General features: G+C 35.0%; 2 protein-coding genes across 3 annotated transcripts; one reads left to right on the top strand and one right to left on the bottom strand.

The window, feature by feature from the left end:
- The first annotated feature begins 197 nt into the window (after positions 1–197).
- Positions 198–6,001, top strand: LOC125048564 (RING finger and CHY zinc finger domain-containing protein 1). Of its 2 annotated transcripts, none has more exons than XM_047647296.1 (7): positions 198–472; positions 1,021–1,188; positions 1,395–1,553; positions 1,821–2,003; positions 2,226–2,321; positions 2,507–2,592; positions 2,937–6,001. In XM_047647296.1, the coding sequence occupies exons 1-7, from the start codon at positions 365–367 to the stop codon at positions 3,100–3,102; spliced, it is 966 nt and encodes a 321-aa protein (XP_047503252.1). In that variant the 5' UTR covers positions 198–364; the 3' UTR covers positions 3,103–6,001. The 2 variants fall into 2 exon arrangements, with proteins under 2 accessions (XP_047503252.1, XP_047503261.1); XM_047647305.1 differs by having other exon boundaries at positions 199–472; positions 1,027–1,188.
- A 2,114-nt stretch (positions 6,002–8,115) lies between these two features.
- LOC125048601 (ceramide-1-phosphate transfer protein) lies at positions 8,116–13,476 on the bottom strand. The gene is made up of 4 exons (XM_047647352.1): positions 13,251–13,476; positions 12,973–13,184; positions 12,632–12,807; positions 8,116–8,643 (listed from the first exon to the last, which is right to left on the bottom strand). The coding sequence occupies exons 1-4, from the start codon at positions 13,367–13,369 to the stop codon at positions 8,515–8,517; spliced, it is 636 nt and encodes a 211-aa protein (XP_047503308.1). The 5' UTR covers positions 13,370–13,476; the 3' UTR covers positions 8,116–8,514.
- Between the last annotated feature and the right edge of the window lie 4,901 nt (positions 13,477–18,377).

Raw genomic sequence — 18,377 nt, 5'->3', positions numbered from 1 at the left:
ATAAAACTTTAGAAATAGTACTCTTTGGCTGATAAGTCGTCGTCCGTCGAACAAAGTACAAAATATTATGTCGTATTTCGTAGTATAATTAGAACGAATGCAGCGCCTATTTATTAGTCAGTTGTCAGCCAACGAAGTGATTATATACTCGTTGAACGAGTACATAATCACTTCACACGACACACTTGTCAGTTGTCACTTTTCGTTTCTTTAAATTCGACTTCTTGATGTTCATTGATGTTTAATGAAATCAATTAATTGAGAGTTCAGACTTCTTCATCGATTGGTCATAACAAGCAACCTTGAATAGCTTAACTGTGCGGTCATTGTTAATTACGAGTTAAATAGATATGATCCTTTAACAATGTCGAAGGATGCTGCTATTGGACCTGATGAATCTGCGGCAGCTATCGAACAAATAATTGAAAAACGTGTTGGCTGTGCCCATTATAAACGTCGAGCAAAATTCGTGGTGAGTATCTCAGTAGTATAGCGTTCCTTTATTACACTGATAAGGTGTACCACTTACTGTGTTGCAAACACAGTGTCTATATTTATCCAAAGAAGACAGAAGTTTCGAGTCATGGTCTTTATGACACGCAATCTGCAGTCGGCACTACGCAGATTTACAAAACAAAGCAAAGTCATTGAACTTGAACCTTTTAAGAATGAGATTATATCCATTAATAACATCAACCTAATTTGCTAATACACTTTTTATGTAGTCTTTAAATCAACAGTGTATGAAGCATTTCAATGTTAAAAGTAAGACAAATTATAATACACTTGTTAGGTTTAATGGTGCATGGATTAGGCACAATAATTATAGAATTTAAGCATAACATGTTTACTCCTTGTAGAAATAAAGAGCATTTGTACATTAGTCTTAAGTAAAGATATACAGATGCTATGAACCTATAATATTATATGCCTTATCTCTTTCTGTTAAGCATTGCATGGTTTTAATAATTATAACCCTTTAATATTAATACACTAGAGATGTATGTTCTATGGTATCTGTTCCAGACACCCTGTTGCAATAAGTTGTACATGTGCCGGTACTGCCACGATGAGAATGAGGAGCACTACTTCAACCGTAAGTCGGTGACTGAGCTGATCTGTATTGAGTGTGACACTCGGCAGAAAGTCCAGGCTGAATGTCAAAATTGTGGTGTACGATTTGGAAAGGTATAAAAATTTAAATATTTTAAAGGTCTGTGATTTTTATTGGTAAATTTTAAAGAAAATAAATTTTGTGTTTTTAAAGATCTCTCTATAAACTTGAGTAGGCATGTTAATATAAGTTGCAAGCAGTACAGCGTTGATTTATGTTTTTTCTCTCCATTGTATATTTTCAATTGGACCTTTCCACCTATTTATCCTATAAATTTCAGTATACATGCCTCATTTGCAACCTGTTTGATGATGAAGACAAGAAGCAGTACCATTGTGATGGCTGTGGAATTTGCCGTGTTGGTGGCAGGGACCGATTCTTTCATTGTGAGAGATGCAATATGTGTTTACCAGTGCAGTTGAAAGAAGTTGGTCATAGAGTAAGTACTCCAGACTATTTAAGGCCAATTTTTTTTTTCCTCAAATGAACAACTCTAAACTCTCAGTTAAAGAATTATTATAACGTCAATATCTGTATACAACGTATATGGAATAATTTGAGAGAAATAAATGTTGCTATACTAAATATCAAATCCTTTTTCCTAAAAGGTGTTTGAAATTTTTGTGAGAGCTCAAGCGGATGCTATTAAATATTTTAGAGATTAGAGTGCTCTGTTTCCAGATATTTATAATGTTTCTTATTTCAGTGTGTAGAAAACGTGTCCCGTGCAAACTGTCCAGTGTGCCTTGAAGATATTCACACATCTCGAATACCATGCCACATCCCAGATTGTGGACATCTGCTCCATCGACCATGCTTTGAGGAAATGTTAAAATCTGGTCATTATGCTTGCCCTACATGCCAGACTAGCATGATTGACATGTCAACAGTAAGTATTTCATCATTTTTTAATGAAATTAAAGCAACTGTCTCTTGGCTTAGAGATTCATGAATTTGTCTAGACGTCATCTTACACTTGGGTGGGTTGTTGATTCTATCTTGGCCATAAATATTTCTTTCAAGGAAGAAAAAGGCACAAGCCTCACAAGAGAAATGGTTGATGTAACAAACCTAGAAATTAGTCTAACCTATTTTAAAATTATCATTTCAGTTATGGAAATATCTGGATTCTGAAGTGGCAGCCACACCTATGCCTCCAGAATATGCAGATTACAAAACAACTATACTCTGCAAGGATTGTCATAAGGTAGTAACGGACTACTTGTTTAAATAAACGATTTCAATTGAGTATAAAAAGTAATCAAGTATTTTCTATATTCTTTTTATTCAATTCTATGACTTGTCTTGGCTATTCTTGTTTACTTAAAGCATAATATGCATTGAAAAAAAATTCAGTGACTGAAATTAACGCAACATTATTTCTTATTGCAGTTATCAACTGTAAAGTTCCATGTGGTCGGGCTCAAGTGTCAACACTGTGGTGCATATAATACTTGCCAGACTAATGGTTTTCACAAGTAAGTCGATTATTTAAATCAACCCTGAAAGTTCCCCAAAATTGCATCTTTGGATAATTTAAATAAGAAATATTTATAATAAATCTTTACTCAATAGAGATTTATTAAAAAAAAAATATTTTCCCTCATGAATAAAATATTAAATGGTCTACTCAAAAAGAATCCAGATTTAGACCAAAAATTTATTGTAGTTCTAGAATAAGATCTTCTGACAGTAAGTTCTAGAAATTTGTAGTTAAAAGTTGCTAACATAACCACCAGATATTTTTATTGCCTATTAATTTATCCAACAAAAGGTGTGTAAGGTGTAAATATCATTACTCAATATGATTTTAATTAATCAGAGATGCGGGAACATCTGAGCAAGTAGACTCTGCCACTTCATCGACAAGCCGCAGTGCTTCAACATCGACACCGACAAGTCGACGTGGTTCCTCGTCCTTCGAGCGCGAGTCTGATGAAAATGAACTGCCCCGAGCGAATCCTATGGATGAACCCCCGCAGGCCTGACCTAGGATTCCACCTCGCACCGATCTCATCGATGCGAGGCTGAGAGAAAGTAGAAATAGGGAACTGAATGGAATTCGAGAACAATATTGCAATTATGAATGGGACGAAGCTTATGAGGAAATTGGAAATATAGCTGGTCCGAGTGGATGGAAAACTGGAAACAATGCTGAACAAAGCGGAACCACAGCTAGTTATAGTAGAGCTGCATCTGTACAAAGTAATACTATTAGACCTAGTGGAAGTGGTCACAGTAGAACCATTAATACCAGAAGTTCACAAAATGAAACCAGTCGTGAAAGTAGTGGAACCACACCCGGCAACAGTGAATATAGAAGAACTAGAGCTAGCTACAATAGAACCAACCCTGAACATAGTGAAGCCACAGCAGGCTATAGTGGAACCTCATGTGAACGCAACGGAGCCGTGACTAGAAAGAAAAAATCTTTAAAAAAGGAAACCAGTACAGACAGTGAAACTCAGCAAGATCCAAGCAGTAGGAAAGATAAGAAGGGAACTAAAAAATAACCAGTTGTCTCTTTCGGTCAAGTACATACTTAGATAATAATTGCTATTGTTTTGTATTTCACGTAAGATAAATTATTTAGACTAAAAATTATTTTACATAAAAATTTTAAGATATAGTACACTCATCTTGATATTATTTAGTATTTAAATAATCTGTTGTATTTACAGCGAAATTAAACTTAGGAACCTTTTTCGTGTCCCTTTCGACTAAGTATTTATAACATTATTGTAGTTACACACCATCGAATAAATCTTTAAACGTTTTGAACCTTTCTTCCTTAACATTATGGTATTAATTTAGCAGCACATTCTCTATTAGCTACCATCATATGTTTTTGTATGTAACCCAAAGTTAGCACTGGCCTCCGAAACTACAGAACCACCTTTGCCTATCAGCACATGGAACTTGCGTAGGTTCTTCTCCATAGCGTCTTTCCACAGATCTGCGGCTGGTCGGTATGCCGAGATACGCTTTTTTAACACTCTGTTCTTCTCCTCTCTTAAGATAACCACTCTAATGGAATCTTTCGACTTTAGCTTCACCAATTATGTTGGGTTCGCCTATCAGGTCCTCGATCTCTTCTTCTTTCCTGACTCTCAAGCTTCCATCCTCATGTTTGTCGGGCCTAGAATCTTCCGCAGAACTTTTCTTCGGCTACTGACAACTTCTCTTCTTTGAAGGTCAGCGTTCAAGTCTCATCCGTAAAACAATATGAGTCTTATAACCTTTTTTAAATACGGAGATGGGTACTTCTGATGAGCTTGGACGCTAACTTTGAATCCGGATGTGAACTCTTCCCTTATGTTTGTGTCCGTTGCAGTACTATGCGTAGATTTCCGATACTATAGCTCGAAGTAATTGCGGTGCGGCGCCGCACCGCACACTTACCGCATCGTGTGGCCGCGCTCTTATACTCTAACATAGGTAAATTTTCCATGCAACATGTTTTGGTTGTTTTTCAACTCCCATCTCATTCTGATTTATTCCCATATCTATTTCAAAAAGATACTTAATTCAACCATAGCAAGGTTTACTTTCTATAGAACGTTAGCTTTTGTCTACTCGATGAATTTTGTGTGTAACTCGTGGAGTTGGAGCTTTATCAGTTAATGATACAAGTTGCTCACAATATGTTATAAATTTAAGAAGTAAATTTTTGTAAGAAATATAATGATAGCTACGATTTTGGACCATCAGAATGAAAATACTGCAAGGTGCAAATTTGTCCAGAGTTCACGTAGCTTTTCTACAGTTTTTATGCTAGGTAATTATGAACGTACTAAACTGTGATCGTTGCGTAAGATATTTTCGACGCTAAATTTATTCATACGAATATTAAAAAATGTATTTTTACACGAAAACAATGTCTCAATCAAACCAATCAACCAATCTGGTTGACCAAATATATGTTAGAAATAAAAGTATAACCTATATTATTGTCGTTTATTTACGAGATTATTAAGATTTAAAAAGGTTAAATAAATTTCATAGATTTAACTATGCCCGTTTATTTAACTTCTGATTGGTCAAACGGATTAGATATGCTGTTAACTTTTGGTTTATCATTTAACTTATTATAAAATTATGATAAACGCTTTTTCTATAAGATTAATTTTTAAATGTATGTTTCGTAAACTTCTCGGCTATTTTTCGGAACTAAATTCTTGCTTATTGTAATATTATTGTTACTGCTATTTTACAATATATTTAGTTATCCAAAGGTTCTTTTAACTACTACATAAAAAGTGCTCATTGTATAAATATACTAATGTACATATGTAGTTTTAATTTTTGCGTAAGTGGAATAATCTTTAAATTAACTCTCATAAATCAGTCTTGAGATTAAACACAAATGACATAAAGAAACAAATGAGTAGATCAATGTCATAAGACTGATTTAGTTGAAGAATACTGGGTTTTTATTGAAGTACTAATTTGTAATAAAACTATGTTGATATGTTTCACAAATTTCATAAGTTAATATTTTATTGTAATAGGTCATGAAGTACAATCTAAGACAATAGCTGGAAATATATAGATTAATTATTGAAACCACAGATGCCTGAAAACTCACACAAATTGTTGTACGCTAATTCATCTAGATTTTAGTTATTTATTCGGAATAATATGTAAACTGTACTATCAGAGTGAGACATTAGTGCAGTGATAGCCAACGCTTTAGATTTTAAATAATTTACCTGTTTTACTTATGTTTAGTGTATTTAATACATAAAAACTGTATTAATACTGAAACAAAATATTTTCTTTAGATTAGCAAAGATATTAGCAAATGTCGTATTACGTTAGTTAACAATTCCTTACCTATATTATAAGGTTGTTGTACGTTTTTATTAATAAATGTATTTGAATTAATTTTGGTTTTCATTGCGTGTCGCTACGCATTTAGAATTAGTCATTCCCGTATTCCCTGTAGCATCATGACATATTCGTGTGATTTATTAAAAAATAATAATCTAGTTGTATTTCATGAATCATAGGGCTATTTTTCTGTATATTTTGCATTTATATGTTCTATAAAAGCAAGTTCATTATGAATTGTCCTCAGGGCTTCTGTGCCTGACACGTCATATCGGTTTTTTTATGATGTTTTCAAAATACAATTTAAAAATAACTGTATTCTTCTTACCTATCTGTAGTGGTAAATGACAAAAGGAAGTCAAGACAATTTCACAATTCAATTTGCCAGAACCTGTAATATCGTCAAAGTTAGCTTTTCAGCAATTTAGTTAATTGTTTTAGTTGTTCTGAATTAAATGAACTATTAGATGCAATTAAAAAAACATATTTATTCATAACGCTTTATTGGAAATATACAAATCTACCATAGGACTGGGAATGCCAAACATGGAATACTTATGCAACACTAGCGCCAAACACGATGAAACCTTAATATCTAAGTACGTTAAGCTTAAAAATAACTAACAATTCTATAAAACATTTGAAAGTATAATAAGATAAAAATATGAAATTTATAAATTAAATAAATCAATCAAAATGTTAGGTAAATTAAAAAGGAACATAATATCGTGAAGATTAATACTGTTCTAAAAACATTTTCTATAATATTTACAAAACACAAGTGAATTCTTTAAAGGATGGTACTACAATGAGCTTACAGTGAGCAAATGTTACGTTTGAGCTCGAATTTTAGCCAATTGGTCCAGAAGTATGCTTCATATTTCGTTATATCAAGTGCAGAGTTACTCTTAAACACTGATTATCTAGCTAAATCTAATTTCGTAACACTAATGCCAAATTGCATTACGTGGTACGATAACTAAATAATATTGGGATCGCTATTGAAGGGTATTGTATTATAATTCCGCAGATTATCTGTAGATTATTAAATTAATCTTGTACTGGTATTACAATTATGCTAACTATAACATAGGCTTTCAAAACTAGAACTTCATAAAGATTTGTTAGCACCTTTATATAAAGTTAAGCCTCTGATAGAATTATACATCGAAAATATTACTAAATTCTGTATAGGTACGAATCGTTGAATGACTTAAAAACACTTCGATTCTTCAAGAACACATACTAGTAGCTGTTGGCAACACGTTTTCCATAGATAACAGAAACATATTTTTTATTTACGTAAATTAATACTTATGTACGCATTGTAACTAGGTATGTGATTAAACCGCTTTTTTTCTGTAATTTCTTTTTAATTACGCATTCAAAATATAAAGATAATATAGCTGTATTGTGTACACTTATGATCGACAGTAAGAAAATTTAAAGAAATTTGAATCCTAGAATAATTACCAGTTTCCAAAGGCTTTATATTTGCAAATTTTTTGTTTGCGAAATATTTGTTAGGAGATGCAATATTGCAACGTTCAATTTATTACGAAAAAATTCTGTTCAAGGCCTGTTCGCATATTCATGCCAGCTTATTTATTACGTACTTAATTTAAAATATGGGGTAAAAGTAATCTATAGGGGTAGTAGGCTGGCTTGAGATCATACTTTATGTTAGTACTAAGACTGTTATTTAAACAGATGAATTTGCCTGGCCTCATAATAGGTTATTTATCATATTTCATAGTTACGTTAACATAAATTAACTTGCTTATATACTAAACTGGTGAATATACGATTTTTAATTCAACTTGGTCCTATTAACGCGAGGAATAAATTGTATCATTGCAATTTAGATAAAACATAAAATAGAAGTATCGAATATATGTGGTTTTTTTATAGAACAGGAATAAACGGGCAGGAGGCTCATCTGATGTTAAGTGAACGCTGCCCATGTTCAATGCCAGAGGCGAGACTCGCGAGTGCGTTGCCGGGCTTTTAAGAATTGATGCGCTTCTTTCATGAAGGACCCTAAGTCGAATTGGTTCGAAGTTCAATTGTTTTACTTACACTTTAAAATTTATTTCTCAGAGTTTCAAAGACAAGATAAAGTGCGGATGGGAGAATTATTTCGCACTCAATTGCCTTGTTTCAATATCCTAAACTTAGAACCAGGTATTTTATACAAAGCGCATTAGACATTCTTCACTATAAGAAGGTCAAATTGACGACAATTTCGATTGTCTTCTTGATATTATATAAACGTGAATTGTACTTTAAAAAGTTGTAACAAGATGTATGACTAGTTAATTATATTAAATTGGAACTAAAAAGAATAACTTATAACAAAATTATTAACTATTTTAAAATGCACATCAATACCGCGACTTTAATAATCTACAATGGTTAAAATATTATTGACATTTGATCACATTAACAGCTTTGAAAGCCACAAAAGCAGATAATTTAAGTTTACGCCCCATATAAGCTAATTAGGCAGGTCTTTGAGCAATTTTAAACTACCTTTGAACATTTTCCTAGTCACCCACTTTTACAGTCTATGGCAAGCCGTGAAAATCAAAGTCTGTATATAGTTGATGTACTCTTTGGTATACTTCGTCACAGGATTGTAGAGTTTGTGGTAAAACTGCCATGGCCTCTGTTAATTCATCTTCCGAGCCAAAGATCTGAAACAGAAAATAATGTATACTAATTTAATAAGGGAGCGTTCAAGTATTACGTAACGAAGGGCGGGGGGGCGCTTTTGTAAAACGTTACGATGTGGGGCAGGGATTGAATTAAGCGTTATTGTTAATAATGTTTTCGACTTTCCAGTACTTTACACCACATAATGGTAACTTTTAGGTATAAAGAGTCACTAGGTGGTCACGAAACGTTTTACTATACTTGGATACAGTACTGTACTTGGACAATACTAGGATACAGAAAAACGTTACGGCGCGTTACATGGGGGGGGGGTCAATAATCTCCAAAAATTGCGTGACGTAATACTTGAACGCTCCTTAAAGAGGTAATACAAATTGTAGGGTAATCTCTGGATCTACAGAACCGATTTTGAAAATTCTTTTACCAATTGAAAGCCACGTTATTTGTGATTCGGTGTAGTACATAGACCGTATATTAACGCGACCGAACCAAGACTTTTTCGTGGTAGTCACATTTGTAAAGTCTAATAAAACGGTCGCACGAAAACGTTTCTTACGAACACGGCCTTAACGTGATTGAAATATCTTCATGGAGTTGTACAAAAAATTTTGAGAGCTTGATAATTGCTTACAAAAAAGTAATCGACAGCATATAGCTAACTTTTATATTATTTAAAGACAAATCTGTTCGCGATAAAGTCAAAATCTACTGCACGGAATTTATTGCGGATTTCACCAATATTTAGAACGATTCGTGCGGAAGGTGTACGTATTATATATATTACGTTAACGGGTCACAATGGCTTTGTGACAAGCCGGTGCGGGTCGCTTGTAATTAAAAGGTAGTCACTTGTGTACTTTTTCATACAAAATTTTTAACATTTTCGTAATACATCTATTTTTAGATGTTTTGTTTTAGACACAGTATACTTACCAAAACAATAATGAGATATGAATAATACTATCGTAAGTAAAAAATTTGGTTGATTATAAAAATATGACTATTCTATAAAAAAAACTTGTGTAGGACACAGAAAGTGACAAACAGAGGTCACTATGAGTTTTAACATATAATATAACACTTATATTAGTTATTTATAATAATAACTAGCAAACCCGGCGAACTCCGTTTCGCCACCAGATGGCTTCGTTTTATGTAACATTTCGTCTGGTGATCCCGCTTTTCTGTTGAAATTTTTCCTGAATTTTTTTATAAACCTCACGGAGCCCGAGACCTTTCAAACGAATGCAAAACCGTGGAAATCGGTTCGTGCGTTCTGGAGTTATAGCGTCAGGAAGGAAAACCCGACTTATTTTTATATAGTAGATAATAGTTATTTCACTCACACAGTTTTCAATAGGTACTTTAACAAATTTATATTTCTATCATCTCATTATTTTTTATATGTTATTTAGCATTTACTAAATTCTGGTTAAATCATAAAACACAGCTGGAAAAGCAAATTATTCTTCAATTGTCCAAAATTACGTCAGAGTCGTAAAATAATTTGTTAACGCAAGTTATAAGTTAATCTAAATACCTAGATAATTTTCCTATAGTGACGTAACTAAAGCAAAAAGCAACGTTTTTTTCGTGTTGTTAAGAATTATTATTGACGTTGATAAGGATACGTCGGTTGTTTCTAAGCAATCATTACAAATGTATACTCGTCAAAAGGTCAAATCAATAGTCGTATTAATGTAATTTTTTGTGTATCCTATTGACACGAAAAAAGAGAGGACGCCCACCAGAAACCTGGGAAGATGAATTAAAGAGATAGCAGAGAAAGATTGGAAAAGAGTAGCGAAGATGAGAAACAAATGGATGAATTTGGAAAGTGCCTTAAAGGATGATTCACGCTACACCGTGTCTCGACCGGGCCGTGCCCCGGCCGGGGCACGGTCTAGCATTAATGATATACTTTTGTATGAAGTAATTCATGCCTGACCGTTGCTCGGCCGTGCGCCGCCCGGACTCGGCCGGGGCACGGCGTTGTATTGTCGGTGGGTATTGTTTCCCGGCTCCGGCACGGTCCGGCCCCGGCACGTCGTAACATGAACGTAGGCGCCCGGGCCAAAAATTTTTTTTTGACAAAAACAGATATAGTCGTCCAAACACGTACGTGCGTACACCCAAACAGCCCGGTGTAACATGAACCACTGTTCCGGCCGGCGCACGGTGGACGTGTCCCGGCCGAGGCCCGGCCCGGTCGCGACACGATGAACCGTGAATAATCCTTAAGTCACTACGTCAGAGGTGGTGTACTAAGTTTAAATATGAATGCATTCAAATATAGGCATTTTCTTTTTTGACACGTACAAAGGTTCTTGTGCCGAGAAAAGTTGCGTTACCCTAAAATTCAGAGACGACTTTGAGTCGTATCAGAAATGAGAAATTAGTCGTAGTGTGAACTCGACTATCCAATCCGGTCTACCAAATTTAAAGGAACCATGTCCAGAGGTTTTTTGGGGGGTAAATTTATTTACGAGGATTTTAGGTGGTACTTTTTTTCCGTAAAAAACACCCGATTTAAACCCAACCAAAAAACTCAACCAAATATAAACTCCAAGCTTGACGATAACTAAAATATCAATAAGCTACTCTAAGACGAACTACTTGGATGTATTTTAATGCATATTTGATCAAACCAAGTGTACAACAAAAGCTTGGTCCTATAGGAAACATTAACAGTCCTAGATTTTTTATGTGCAAAACATATACACGACGAATAAATCAACGACTCGTAGGTATTACGAGTGGTTTTATATGGAGTCCGGGAATCGCTGTAAAATAATATAGATAACTTTTACTACTTTGAGCAACGTGGCACCTTGGAAATCAATTATCATTTAGCGACCAATTGTTTTGGCCGTGAAAACAACTATTCGATAAACACTTGTTTGCCATAAAGATAAATGCGATATCAAATATATTATAGATGCAAAGTTTTAAGTGATATTTCTCTTTATGATTGATAATATCGCAAATTGCGAAATATCTTTCAATGAATTTGTTAAAGCAAAATGTTAAAACGCGTAAGTATTTCAAAAATCGGATAAGATCAAAAATTCTGTTTTACGATCTTAACAACCAATTTTAAGACTAAAGGTTATCAGTTATCATGTGTCTGAAAATATACGAAATAGAATAATATACATACTATTCATTTAAATGTTTTATAATATGTCGTAATAACATTTATTTGTTTTTAAAACAACATAATAGTAACTACGAGTACTCGTAATATTAATGAACTTGCTTTGTTAGGTTTTTAGATTCATAAACTAAACTTAGCATTAAGTGTGACAGCCATACTTCAAAAATATGTATATTGGATTTTGACATATGGGAGTCATAGTTCCCTCTGTCTCATTTCTGAATCTCATCTCATGATCATGAATATGGTTAAGTGTTGTATAAAAAGTGATATTGCAAAATGCTATGAACTCATTAAGGAAAATCTAAATATGTTGTAAATGTCAAACAGTGCCTATGATAACACTTTTATTTATTAGCTATTTTTAGACTTAATTTGGATTCAAAATTCTTTTAACTACCACAATATATACAAATTTAAATGGTGTTTGTTTAATGTTTTAATAAAGACATATGTATTGAGTGTGTAATAACATTGTTAACATTGAACTTCGTTATGACTTAACTGATCTAACATCTTATCTTAACATTTTGTATTTGGACTTGTAGTTTAGTTAGGTATCAGGTGAATTAAAAGGTTTCAATAAATAGATAAGATTACAATAGCGATTATATGGTTATCAAATAAAAACACCTTTTATCATTTGTCCCTGTCAATAAAATTAAACATGCAATAATTTAATGCATGTCTGTTAACAATTTAACACAATCTTTCCTAACCGTGTTTCCTATGCATATATAATTACTATCAAAATATCAGTTAAGACCATGGAAAGAAAGACACACATTCAGATTTACAAAAAATATTTTCTCTATATTAATAACTTTATATTCTGTTTCTATGCTAAATACCTTTTTTAATAAATCTTGTCTAGAAGGCAGGGCATGCATTGCAAGTGTTGCAGCTTTTCTAATGTACCATGGATGGAATTCAGCCAAGGTCTCGTTATAGGAACCCTGACATGTAGTGCAAGTGTTCATATCTTCTTCTGTTCCACTTATACGTTTTAAAAATAGGCGGATGAAATCTGAGAACAATACTATTTTTAGTAACAAATAAGCGAATAAGTATAAAGTAGATAATATGTCACAGAAGTTTTGCTCAAAATAAAAAAAAGATTATTTGTTTGCCTAAAAATTTTTGGAAACCTATTAATTGGAATCTATAAAAACAAATTGTATTATCTACATACCCAGCCCTCGATGCAAACGCAGCATCGTCCTTGATCCCGATACAAAACCATTCTTTTCGTACAAACTGCTCTCTTTTTCATACTTCATCATTTTCTTGAACGATTCATAGTAGATGGCATCGTCTCCACTTTTAAGCTTTTCCATAACCTTTATTTTACTTTTCACATCGCTACTCACAAAAGAAAATACTGTCCCGATGAGGTTCAAGAACCTGAGCAAACAAATTTATGTCAAAATAGTAAACATATGGAAATGAAAACAGTGAACTAATACTTACTTTACTAATTCATTGTATCCATCTATGTACGCATCAATTACCACGTCATCGTTCTCTTTTAAGCTCTTTTGAAAACATTCGTGTACGTAATGTAAATCTAGTGTGTTTTCATTAGACATTTCTTAAATTTTCTTTCAAAAAAACAAATAATCATTAAATAAAATATCCAACTGGCTGGTTCAATTTATCTCTCTACAATACTTCTACAGTTTGACAGCTGACTGCTGAAATATGACATGCTTATTGCTGAAATCGGAAAGTGAAAATGTGAAATTCACTTGTGTTGACAACTGACAAATGAAAAGTAAAAAAAGTGCACGTCGTGTCGCCCTTCGGTTTTTTTGAAGTTGGTTAGAAAATTACGCGAAGAGTTAGGGGACAGCTATCATAATTTACTTAATATAGAAATTTTACCTAAAAATAAAATTTGTTTTATGTTTCCTAAGACGTCCGAGGTCCATTATGAGAGTACATCGTTTCCTTTTCCGCCCAAATCGCTAGTATCCGACCTTTTCCCACCACGTGACACCGCCGCCAGCGCCCGGCGTTTGAAACTGGAACTAACTTTTTATTGCGCTAAAGCAAGCCGCCAGAGTTCTTGTTCATTGTTTGTCTCATAATAAGAGAACCAGAAAGAGCTTGTTTGGGACCTCGGACGTCTTAGGAAACATAATACAAATTTTATTTTTAGGTAAAATTTCTATATTATGTGTTCCGTTTGACGTCCGAGGTCCATTATGAGAGACGTGTTTGTTATCTCCTGGTGGCTTGTAAAGTTATATATTAATAACTAAAAAACGCAACAATGTGATTTGAATTATTTATATCCGATAGAATCATGATGAAATAAACAATACAAGCTAATTAAAGCCTAAGCTTTAGCATCATTTAATAAACATAATAACAAAAATTTTATTGTTTATAATGAAGTAGAATACTTGGCTAATCATTAAGCGGCCGAAAGTACTGAGAAAGAGACTTCTGATTGAGTCTCAGCATTCTGACTATTATTATCTAGATTTCGACAATAATATATCTTTAATGTACTTTCATGACGCCAATTTGCCTAACCAAGAATATCATTTATGTTTCTAAAACAATTTAGCGAAGCAACAGCTGATCAAGTACCCCGAGATGCTTCGATACCTGATTCCAAAAGGGGTTTCTTGACCCAGCCCCCAAAAATTGTGGGCGTAGCTGGTCTTACAGGATATCTGGTTGTAATAAACAAATTTGTCAAGGAGCCTCATCTATTATTAGAGACAGTTATGAGTGTCCTAAGCCAAAATAAGGGATTTAGATGCTTCTCCGGGCACGATAAAAACGTCCAACTTGACTGTCTATACGTTCCTGTATCTGTTTTAAAACCGAAACCCGGATGCAAAGTGATGGAATCACCGTTATCAATAAAATGCTGAGGCTCGAAAAAGCAAGAGAGTCTCATGAACTCTATGCCCAGAAGCCAATAAAATTATTGTGGCTGTGTGTTTCGAGCTATGAAATAAATTTTGCTCATCTAGTTTTAGGCTTTTCAAATAATTTATAACTTTCCCCGCTTCCCATACTGGCAATTTCTGCGCGATTGGTCTAGCTATAGATAGGATTGAGCTAGCGCTTTAAGGATATGTTTTACTAATTTATTAGATAAAATTTTAACATCGCTTAGAGCCTCACAAATTGATGCTATGTCAGATTTGTGAACTAAGATAGATATAGATCTATTTAGATAATAGATTTAGATATATAGATATCTATGCCAGATGATCCTTTATAAATAGGTTTGCTAAGAATCTAGCTACATCAGGAGGAGCCGGGAATCGACAGTTTATATTACTATGTTGACACCAATTTACCCATTTATACCAAATAGGGGCATATGTTTTCCTTGTTGAAGCTCTCAAACACGACGAAATGTTTTTCGTCTCGTGTTTTGCAGCCAAAATTAGCCACGCTTCCAACTGTAATTTCTGCCCTTGAGGAGGAGGTTGACCCGTTACGGTATTTATCAGGGTTTTGTTTAGATTCCGTATTGGTAGCGAGGGTGCAAGTGCTCGGCCTTTCAAATCCGGGCGCCAAAAAGGCTTCCTCCACCTGGGTGCTATTATTATGAACTTCCCTTGGGATAAGTTGAGATGGTGCAGCACTCGAGGTAGAGGAACTGGCGGTGGAAATATCCACGCTAGCTCGTAACGCCAGCATTTACTGAAGGCGTGGTGAAGCAAGTGTTGGAGTCTAATAAGTCTAGCGACACATAACTTGCCACGACAAGAGCCTCTCGTGACGCGAAAAGATCTATTTCGGGGGTTCCCGATCGTCTGAATATGTCCGTGGTTGCCTCTTTCAAGAGATGCCATTCGGTGCCCCTGCGATTGCGCGAGAGGTAATCGGCTTCCACGTTGTACATTCCCGGCAAGGAAGTGAGGGATAAGTACAATATTCAAACTGTCCGTCAGTGCCAGAAGATCTTTTGTCAATTTTAACAGCATTTGGGACCTTGTTCCTCCTTCGTTTTTTATGTACGATACAACAGTTTTGCTGTCGCTTTGCAGGATTACCATCGAGTTCTTTAGGACTTCGGATGTCAAAGAGATTGCTGCTACCACAGCGTGCATCTCCTTTAAATTGCAATGCCACTCAATCTGACTTTGAGTCCAAGAACCATTCAGGGGTTTGTTGTTGATTAGCGCTCCCCATTGTAGATCCGAGGCATCGGTGACAATGTAATTCACATGCCTTGTTTTGAAGTGAATCGGTGTTTTGTGACTGAGGTTGTGCAAACACCATACCACGTCCTGATTCACCTCTGCAAGAGAACTCGGGCAAAGAGGAGCTCTCCTAAATGCATTGCTGTGTCGCTGCAGCGTTCGGCAACGCAACCTTCCCCGGTGGGTGATGAAGGTCGCAAAATTGAGATACCCTAAGAGGCGTTGGGCCTGCTTGAGGGTCCAATTTGCCGGCTGACAAGCGTGTTATCAGGCACTGACGAATTTTGATAACTTTTTACGGGTAAGGACTTTGCATTTGATAGTGTGTCCCACGTGATACCCAGAAAATCGATCGACCTCGTTGGAGTGCATATCGACTTCTCTCGATTTATGGTCCAGCCCAGGTTCTTCAAAAAGGTCATGGCTACGAGAACCTGGGAGTTAAGAATTGTTCTGTCCTGGTAGACCAGTAAGTAATCGTTCAAGAAAACGATCACTCTTAAGCCCTGACGGCGTTATAGCTCGGCTGTCCAATTTGTCACCGAAGCAAACATTTTCGGAGCTATGGCCAACCCCATAGGTAGACAAGTCATTTGAAGGAGCCTTCCCTCGTAACTGATACGCAGAAAGCAACGATGTTCGAGGGAAATCGGTACATGATAGTAGGATTGCCTGTGATCCAGCTTCTCCATCCAATCGCCTTTTTGTAGGAAATTTGGCATTTGGTGGTGATGAAACAGATGAAAAGGTTCTGGTTTCATGAACCGATTTAAAGATTTAAGGCTGAAAATGACTCGATTTTTCCGTTCTTCGTTATTTTGAAATATGAACGATATGATATGATAGATATGAACGACGGAGTCAGCAGTGCTGGCTCCAGTATATGGTCTCGAATCATGGTATGTATTTCCAAGGAAATCGAAGTTGAAACAGGTGTTTGCAACTTTTTTAGGATTTAGGACAGTACTAATAGCGGTTTTCGATTGAAAGTTATTCGAGCGGAGGTTATTAATTTTAGAATGGAAAAAGGAGGTTTTAATTTCACCCAATTTTTGTGATAGTTCCTTAAACATCCGCCCGAAAAGCCCATCGAGTCACTTATGTTGGTATTTATTTGGATTGTTATATTTGCGTCCCCCCTTTTGATGTGAATCATCTATAACCGCACGTAAAACCGATTTCTGGTGACAAATGCCGTGGCGATGCCACGCTATATGATGGTATATATACAGTCTATATGCAGTAGTGTGTACGGTGTATTTCGAAGTCACTGATTAAACGAATTAAGTAGTCACGTTTTGAAATAAATTCGTAAATTTTTGTATTTAAATGAAAATAAATGTTTATTCAATAAATAGTCATCGTTATTTTAACAAAATAATGTCGATATTTCACATCTACCAGGCGTCCCGTGACGGCTCACATTTTTTATTTTCGTGATCATCGAAGTTGTGACTCTGTTGTCCTTGTTTTGAGTTGTATCGGTTACCAAGAAAGGGCTTTTGACTAACCTGAGACGTTGAAGCTACAGGCGATTAAAAACGTATGCGTGATTTAACGCGTATTGTTTTAGATTGGTACCCGCGAATTCTGTCAATTTTGACAATACTACCAACATTTTGTAAATATTTAGATAATTTTTCAGGATTAAACATGTACTCCGAAGAGGGGTGGGAATTTTATCTAAATCTTCTATAACATGTTTTTAAAGTTTGACCAAAACATTCTTGCAATTTATTATGTATAGAATTTAAATTAAGAACCGCGTTCGGCTGAAGACCACTAAAACGCTACGTAACGCTTTATTGATAAACTCATTTTTAAATCGGTAAAAGCAGGAAAAGCAACGTATTTCTTTTGTATATCAATATAACGTACACAGTTCAAATCAGAAATGTAAAAACCTCTGCATTGAAATTAATATTATAATTTATAACTCGGAGGTTCTTGAACCGACACGTCTAAATGAGCAATATCATTAACTACAGCCGCATGGTTCAAAAAAGGGTCGTGTAGGTTTGCATTATTAGATTCGGTCACTTTATGTAACATGCTAGACGACGCAGCATAATTGTAAAAAAGTATTATTAAGGTGACTCACCAATTACTGCGACAATTGCTCAAACCTGAGAATAATCACGTGAATTACTGCTGTGGCGGCGGTTCTTCATCCTCTTCACTCGTACTCGAACTTTGCGAAGAACTCGGCTTGTCAGAACTTGCAGAGACAATATCTCCCGTGATATGAGACGGCCTTGTAAAGCGCGGGTGAGGCACGTTTGACCGCGTAGCCAACACATTTACACCGATTTTAGCACTTTCATTAGCCATTTTATATTTTTAACGTGAAAACCGAGTTAACCATTTTACGAAATAATTATTTCCACTTTGAAAATAAATTTTAGGTCGATATAACTTTGAA

This window comes from Pieris napi, chromosome 1, assembly GCF_905475465.1.
Source record: "Pieris napi chromosome 1, ilPieNapi1.2, whole genome shotgun sequence".
NCBI classification, from domain to species: Eukaryota; Metazoa; Arthropoda; class Insecta; order Lepidoptera; family Pieridae; genus Pieris; species Pieris napi.
Note: the sequence above shows the minus strand (reverse complement) of the source record. Positions and strands in the feature narration are given on the sequence as shown.

Excerpts from the sequence above, each read along its gene's own strand:
- LOC125048564 (XM_047647296.1), top strand. The coding sequence starts at position 365 with ATGTCGAAGGATGCTGCTATTGGACCTGATGAATCTGCGGCAGCTATC. Across the intron at positions 1,189-1,394 it reads GTGGTGTACGATTTGGAAAG|TATACATGCCTCATTTGCAA; the intron begins GTATAAAAATTT and ends TATAAATTTCAG. Across the intron at positions 1,554-1,820 it reads TGAAAGAAGTTGGTCATAGA|TGTGTAGAAAACGTGTCCCG; the intron begins GTAAGTACTCCA and ends TTCTTATTTCAG.
- LOC125048601 (XM_047647352.1), bottom strand. The coding sequence starts at position 13,369 with ATGTCTAATGAAAACACACTAGATTTACATTACGTACACGAATGTTTT. Across the intron at positions 13,185-13,250 it reads GGATACAATGAATTAGTAAA|GTTCTTGAACCTCATCGGGA; the intron begins GTAAGTATTAGT and ends TTGTTTGCTCAG. Across the intron at positions 8,644-12,631 it reads GACAAGATTTATTAAAAAAG|ATCTTTGGCTCGGAAGATGA; the intron begins GTATTTAGCATA and ends TTTCTGTTTCAG.